We start from the raw sequence: 8324 nt of genomic DNA on the forward strand, positions 1-8324 counted from the left end.
AGCGATAGCGGGGTCGGCAGATTAGGGGTTAATAAGTGTAAGGTTAGGGGTGTTTAGACTCGGGGTTCATGTTAGAGTGTTAGGTGCAGACTTAGGAAGTGTTTCCCCATAGAAAACAATGTAGCTGCGTTAGGAGCTGAACGCTGCTTTTTTGCAGGTGTTAGGTTTTTTTTCAGCTCAAACAGCCTCATTGTTTTCTATGGGGGAATCATGCACGAGCACGTTTTTGAAGCTGGCCGCGTCCGTAAGCACCGATGGAATTTAGAGTTGCAGAGGCGGTAAATATGCTCTACGCTCCCTTTTTGGAGCCTAACGCAGCCATTCTGTGAACTCTAAATACCAGCGGTATTTAAAAGGTGCGAGGGAAAAAAAGCACGCGTAGCTAACGCACCCCTTTGGCCGCAGAACTCTAAATCTAGCCGTATGTTTCCCTCTGCACTTTAAGGTTAGAGATTGATGGTTTGTTTAGCTGTGGAAAAAGCAACATTTTGAATAAAGCAGCATTGGGAAGCTTGAAGCTCATATACGGCTCTTGGACATATTTCATCAAGTTCATATTCAGAACATTGTATCATCATCTGTATTTAAATATTTTAAGTAAGAATGTTTCATTTAATTGGGACATTAGAGTATTGGGCTCTCTTTTTTTGTTGTTATTTTATTATTGAGGGAGTATGGCTCCACTTGTAATCTGGCCGTTTGTATTGTCACACAGTGACACAGTATATAGGTTTTGCTTTACTGGAGACCATTATGAAGGAAACTTTTCTGTGTACTTTAGAGAAATAAGAGATTATATTTCAAATGTTTTATAAACACAACAAAGCTCAAATCACCTAAACATTTTACAAATGGCAAAGAAATTCATTTGTACTTTAAAATCTAAACCTGTGAAATCTTTAAAGCTACATATTTTCCTGGTACAGGAAAGTAACAACTTCACTCAGATGTGTAATATTTCTTAACACAATAGACACTCACAATGCACTATTCAATTTGTACTTCCTAGTGTTTTGAAAACTCAGAGCTAAAAAACAAAAGAGGAAGGTTTTTGTACAGCTCTGTATCACTGTGCGAGGGGTATAACCCTGCTGACAGTAATAATCTGCTGCATCTTCTGCTTGCACTCTGCTGATTGTTAGAGTGTAATCAGTACCAGACCCACTGCCGCTGAACCTGTCTGGGGTCCCTGTGACTTTGCTGCTTGTATCATAGATAAGAAGCATTGGAGGTTGTCCTGGATTCTGTTGGTACCAGGCTAAGTAGCCGCTAACACTACTACTGGCTTTACATGTTATGGTGACACTTTCACCAGGTGACACAGTGACATCTGCAGACTGAGTCAGCACAATTTGTCCCCAGGAACCTGAAGAATGGAAGCAAAATATTTATAGATAATTATTTGTTTATTTCTAAATTACATTTTTGTCCAAATATGTAAAATACAACAACTGAGAGAAAATCAGAATAACTTACACTGAATATAGAGCCACAATAAACACAGCAGATAAGTTGGATAAAGCATCTTTGTGTTACTGAGAGAGCTCAGATACAGACTGATGTCACCTGCACAATGTAATATGTACATCAGCTGAGACTGGGGAGGAAATGTCTGGTTATGCAAAACTGCACAATGCAAATAATATCACAAACTTTACTTGTCTGTTATAGATTTATCAATATAATGTATTGTGTATCTAGTTGTATTAACTGGGGACCCCTTCATCACTGGGTTAGTGGTTTTGTACTGTATAAATATGTTATTATTACTTTTTTAAATAGGAACACTAATGAATATTGTTTTAAGCTACACATAAATATAACATTCTACTGTCAAAGCCTACAAAGCCCAAGAGGTTATTGAATGACTGGAAATAATTTGCTTAATGTAACTAAGTATTAGGGATGTTTTCTATATGAAAGTAGTTTTTTTACCCCTTAGTGACCAGACCATTTTTCAGTGTTCTTACCGTTTGGGTCCAGGGCTATTTTTATATTTCTGCTGTGTAAGTGTTTAGCTGTATTCTTCCTCTTACTCATTTACTGTACCCACACATATGATATACCGTTTTCTCGCCATTAAATGGACGTTCTAAAAGTAGCATTATTTTCATCATATCATATAATTTACTATAATTTTTTTTTTTATAAAATATGATGAAAAAATGAAAAAAACACACTTTTTCTAACTTTGACCCCCAAAATCTGTTACACATCTACAACCACCAAAAACACCCTTGCTAAACAGTTTAAATTGTGTCCTGAGCTTAAAAATACCCAATGTTTACATGTTCTTTGCTTTTTTTTTGCAAGTTATAGGGCAATAAATACAAGTAGCACTTTGCTATTTCCAAACCATTCACATGTTTATATTTTTTTTTTTAGTAAACAACCCAAAGTATTGATCTAGGCCTATTTTGGCATATTTAATGCCACTATTTCACTGCCAAATGCGATAAAATAATTTTTTTTTTAACTTTTTAACAAACTTTAGGTTTCTCACTGAAATTATTTACAAACACTTTGTGCAATTATAGCACACATGGTTGTAAATGCTTCTCTGTGATCCCCTTTTGTTCAGAAATAGCAGACATATATGGCTTTGGCATTGCTTTTGGTAAGTAGAAGGCAGCTAGATGCCGCTGTGCACTACACTTGTATTATGCGCAGCAGTGAAGGGGTTAATTAGGTAACTTGTAGGGTTAATGTTAGCTTTAGTGTAGAGCTAAGTCTCCCACCTGACACATCCCACCCCCTGATCCCTCCCTGATCCCTCTCAAACAGCTCTCTTCCTTCCTCATCCCCCAAAGGTCACCCCCATCTTAAGTACTGGCAGGAAAGTCTGCCAGTATAAATATAAAAGTTTATTTTTATATTTATATATTTTTTATATATATTTTCTGATATATCCCTGATCACCTCCAAACAGCTCTCTAAACCTCCCCCTCTACCTATTAGCTGCCATATTTCCTATATTGTTTGCATATTTAAAAAAACAACTTTATTTTCCATAGTGTAGCTGCCCCCCCCTCATTCCCCTACCACCCAACCACCTCCCAGATCCCTTTACCAAATATTATCCCCCTCTCCCTCCTTCCCACTCACTAGATTTTTTCCATAGCGTAGCGGTCCAACTCGCTTCCTTTCCCTTATTTCAAATGGACAATAATTGAGAGCCATTCACCTAGATTATGAGTTTTGAGCACTATAGAGAAATTAACGAACGCAACAAAAGTTCAGTTATTTAATTTCCTATAGTGCTGCCATAACAAGTTTTCAAACATACGCCTTTTGCGTGCGATATGGTTGCGTTGAGCTCCATACCGCACACAATCAGAGCGCTGCTGAGACGTGCTCATGCACGATTTCCCCATAGACACATCAATGGGGAGAGCCGGCAAAAAAAAAACTAACACCTGCAATCGCGGAAACAAAAGTTCTGTAACGCAGCCCCATTGATGTCTATGGGGAAATAAAAATACTGTTTAAACCTAACACCCTAACATAAACCCTACAACTAAACACTCCTAATCTGCTGATCTCAACATCACTAATGCCTGCATACAGTTAATAACCCCTAATCTGCAGCTCCTGATATCATGCTACCTTAAAAAATTATTAACCCCTAATCTGCCGCTCCCGATATCGCCGCCAAAATACTAAACCGCTAGCCCCCCACATCGCAACAAGCTAAATTAAACTATATTAACCCCTAAACCTAACCCTAACCTAACCCTAACGTAACATTAACGTAACCCTAAACCTAACCCTAACACTCCCTAACTTTAACATAATAAAGATATACTGTAGCTAAATTAAATTTACAATTATTAACTAAATAAACCTATTAGCCACTAAACCGCCAGCCCCCCACATCACAACAAGCTAGATTAAACTATAATAACCCCTAACCCTAAACCTAACCCTAACCCCCCTAACTTTAACATAATTAAATTAGATCTAAATTAAATTTACAATTATTAACTAAATAATTCCTATTTAAAACTAAATAAATACCTGTGAAAAAAAACCTAAGATAGCTACAATATAACTAATAGTTATATTGTAACTAGCTTAGGTTTTATTTTTATTTCACATGTAAGTTTGTATTTATTTTAACTAGGTAGATAAGTTAGTAAATAGTTATTAATTATTTACTAAATACCTAGTTAAAATAAATACAAACTTGCCTGTAAAATAAAACCTAACCTGCCTTACACTAAAACCTACCATTACAAAAAATAAAAAAACCTATCATTACAAAAAAACAACGAAATTATCCAAAAAAATAAAGATTAATCCTATTCTAATACCCTTAAATAAAAAAAACACCGCAAAATAAAAAACCCTACTCTAGAATAAACTACCAAGGGCCCTTAAAAGGGCTTTTTGGGAGGCTTTAAAAGAGCTCTTTTGCCGCAAAAAAAGAATGCAAACACCACCTAACACTATACAAACCACCAACCCCCAAACCACCAGGGGCCCTTAAAAGGGCCTTTAGTAGAGCATTGCCCTAAGTTAAACAGCTCTTTTGCTACAAAAAAAACCCTTAAAAATTACATTACACAAAATAACAAACAAATTATCAAAAATTTAAAAAAATATTCCTATTCCAATACCCATAAAAAAACACCACAAAATAATAAAACTAATCAAGAATAAACTACCAATGGCCCTTAAAAGGGCCTTTTGTAAGGCCTTGCCCTAAAGATAACAGCTCTTTTAGTGCAAACAAATTACATAGACCAACTAACTTTACAAACCCCCATCCCCCAAACCCACAAAATAAAAAAAAATATCTAAAAAACCTAAGCTACCCATTGCCCTGAAAAGGGCATTTGCATGGGCATTGACCTTAAAAGGGCATTTAGCTCTTTTACTGCCCAGACCCTAAACTAAAATAAAAAATCATCCAAAAAAACCTTAAAAAACCTAACACTAACCCCCGACGATCCACTTACAGTTGTTGAAGTCCCCCTTGATGGATCTTCATCCAGCCTGCAAAGTCATCATCCATGCGGCAAGAAGTATTTATCCAGACGGCCTCTTCTATCTTCATCCTTCCAGCAAAGTCCTCATCCATGCGGCAAGAAGTCTTCATCCAGACGGCCTCTTCGATCTTCATACAGCCGGCGCGGAGCAGGTCCATCCTGAAGATATCCGGTTCGGACCATCATCTTCATACGGTCGCCGCCATACACTAAATCTTCAATGCAAGGGAAGCGATTCAAGATGGTGTCCCTTGCAATCCTATTGGGTGAAAGATTTCAATCAGCCAATAGGAATTAGGGCTGATTAAAATCCTATTGGCTGTTCCAATCAGCAAATAGGATTTAAGTAGCTCTCATTCTATTGGCTGTTCCAATCAGCCAATAGAATGAGAGCTGATCAAATCCTTGCTGAACAAATTGCGGTGTGGGCGGACGCCAGATTAGGGGTTAATCATTTTTAAATAGTGTTTGCGATGCGGGAGGGCAGCGGTTTATGAGGTTAATAAGTTTATTATAGTGGCAGTAATTTCAGGTACCGGTGGAATAGGGGTTAATAAAAAATTTTAGTGGCGGCGATGTCGGGAGCGGCAGATTAGGAGTTAATAAATGTATTATAGTGTTTGTGATGCGGGAGGGCCTCGGTTTAGGGGTTAATAGGTAGTTTATGGGTGTTTAGTGTACTTTTTAACACTTTAGTTATGTGTTCTATGCTACAGCTTTGTAGCGTAAAACTCATAACTACTGACTTTAGATTGCGGTACAGATCTTGTCATTATAGGGTGTAACGCTCACTTTTTAGCCATACCGCAAAACTCGTAATACCGGTGCTATGGGAATCCCATGAAAAAACATAATTTTTACATATGCGGGACTGACGTTGTGTTACAGGCTAAAAAGTGTGCGGTACACATATACACAGTAATAGCTGCGGTGCTGTTTTAATGCTGAAAATGCCATATTTTCAGCGTTACAATTCACAAATCTAGAATAAACTACCAATGGCCCTTAAAAGGGCCTTTTGTAAGGCCTTGCCCTAAAGATAACAGCTCTTTTAGTGCAAACAAATTACATAGACCAACTAACTTTACAAACCCCCATCCCCCAAACCCACAAAATAAAAAAAAATATCTAAAAAACCTAAGCTACCCATTGCCCTGAAAAGGGCATTTGCATGGGCATTGACCTTAAAAGGGCATTTAGCTCTTTTACTGCCCAGACCCTAAACTAAAATAAAAAATCATCCAAAAAAACCTTAAAAAACCTAACACTAACCCCCGACGATCCACTTACAGTTGTTGAAGTCCCCCTTGATGGATCTTCATCCAGCCTGCAAAGTCATCATCCATGCGGCAAGAAGTATTTATCCAGACGGCCTCTTCTATCTTCATCCTTCCAGCAAAGTCCTCATCCATGCGGCAAGAAGTCTTCATCCAGACGGCCTCTTCGATCTTCATACAGCTGGCGCGGAGCAGGTCCATCCTGAAGATATCCGGTTCGGACCATCATCTTCATACGGTCGCCGCCATACACTAAATCTTCAATGCAAGGGAAGCGATTCAAGATGGTGTCCCTTGCAATCCTATTGGGTGAAAGATTTCAATCAGCCAATAGGAATTAGGGCTGATTAAAATCCTATTGGCTGTTCCAATCAGCAAATAGGATTTAAGTAGCTCTCATTCTATTGGCTGTTCCAATCAGCCAATAGAATGAGAGCTGATCAAATCCTTGCTGATCAAATTGCGGTGTGGGCGGACGCCAGATTAGGGGTTAATCATTTTTAAATAGTGTTTGCGATGCGGGAGGGCAGCGGTTTATGAGGTTAATAAGTTTATTATAGTGGCAGTAATTTCAGGTACCGGTGGAATAGGGGTTAATAAAAATTTTTAGTGGCGGCGATGTCGGGAGCGGCAGATTAGGAGTTAATAAATGTATTATAGTGTTTGTGATGCGGGAGGGCCTCGGTTTAGGGGTTAATAGGTAGTTTATGGGTGTTTAGTGTACTTTTTAACACTTTAGTTATGTGTTCTATGCTACAGCTTTGTAGCGTAAAACTCATAACTACTGACTTTAGATTGCGGTACAGATCTTGTCATTATAGGGTGTAACGCTCACTTTTTAGCCATACCGCAAAACTCGTAATACCGGTGCTATGGGAATCCCATGAAAAAACATAATTTTTACATATGCGGGACTGACGTTGTGTTACAGGCTAAAAAGTGTGCGGTACACATATACACAGTAATAGCTGCGGTGCTGTTTTAATGCTGAAAATGCCATATTTTCAGCGTTACAATTCACAAAACACAAAACTTGTAATCTAGGTGATTATTATTATTTATTTATAAAGCGCCAACTTATTCTGCAGTACTGTCAGTAAGTAATATTGATAAAAGTGAGAACTGTGGGAAGTTACAATCTAGAAGGGTAGGAGGGTGAGAAACAGGAGGTGAGGACTGCAAGAGTGAAAATTATGTTAATACAGAGTTAGATGAGGGTAATTATTAGGAAAGTTGAATTAGTTTGTTACTGAGTTGGCTTATTAGGGGAAAATATGACAGCATAAGGAAGCGTGTACCAGTGGGTTGGTGCTGCATTAGAGAAGTCATGTAGTATAGCATGGGAAGATGTGATGATAGAAGATGCAATGAGCAGGATATTTTTGGATCTCAGGGGTTTTGCAGTAGTTTTTTGTTTAGTGAGGACAGGCAATAGGGAGCGGCATTGGTAAAGGCTTTGTAGGTCAGGGAGATAATTTTGAATTTAATTCTGCTGTGAATGGGAAGCCAGTGAAGGGACTCACAGAAAGGTCCTGCAAATACAGACTGGTGGAAAAGGTGTATTAACCTGGCAACGGCATTTAGGATGGATTGAAGTGGGGGAAGGTGGAATAGAGGAAGGCCAATTAGTAGGTTATTGCAGCAGTCAAGTCTGGAAATTACAAGGGAATAGATGAGTTACTTAATGGTATCAGCTCTTACAAATGGATGAATTTTTTAAATATTGTGCAGGTGGTAGCAGAAAGAGGAAGAGAGCAATTGGATGTGGGGGCAAATTGGGGGTCAATAGTAACTTAAAGGCTGCAAACTAGGGAGAATGAGAAGATAGTCAACCCGTGGACCGTTATGGAAAAGACAGAAATCAGAGTAGAGCTAGAAGGGGAGGCTTAGAAGGAACTCAGCCTTAGACATTTTAATCTTTAGGTGATGAGAAGTTATTTAGGAAGAAATGCCTGATAAGCTATCACTGACATGAGAAAGGAGAGGTGGAGAGAGAACGGGGGGGGGGGGAGACTGAGGTAGATCTGAGTGTTATCAGCAGTGGAGAAGAGTAGAA

At 38.5% G+C, this 8324-nt stretch overlaps 1 gene segment (V, D, J or C); it reads right to left on the reverse strand.

Annotated features, from left to right (window-relative positions):
- Positions 1-446: 446 nt before the first annotated feature.
- Positions 447-1534, reverse strand: LOC128647550 (immunoglobulin kappa variable 3-11-like). The segment is given in 3 exon segments: positions 447-578; positions 1071-1366; positions 1477-1534. Coding segments are annotated over 3 exon segments (477 nt in total).
- Positions 1535-8324: the final 6790 nt, after the last annotated feature.

This window comes from Bombina bombina, chromosome 2 (assembly GCF_027579735.1).
Source record: "Bombina bombina isolate aBomBom1 chromosome 2, aBomBom1.pri, whole genome shotgun sequence".
Lineage (NCBI taxonomy): Eukaryota > Metazoa > Chordata > Amphibia > Anura > Bombinatoridae > Bombina > Bombina bombina.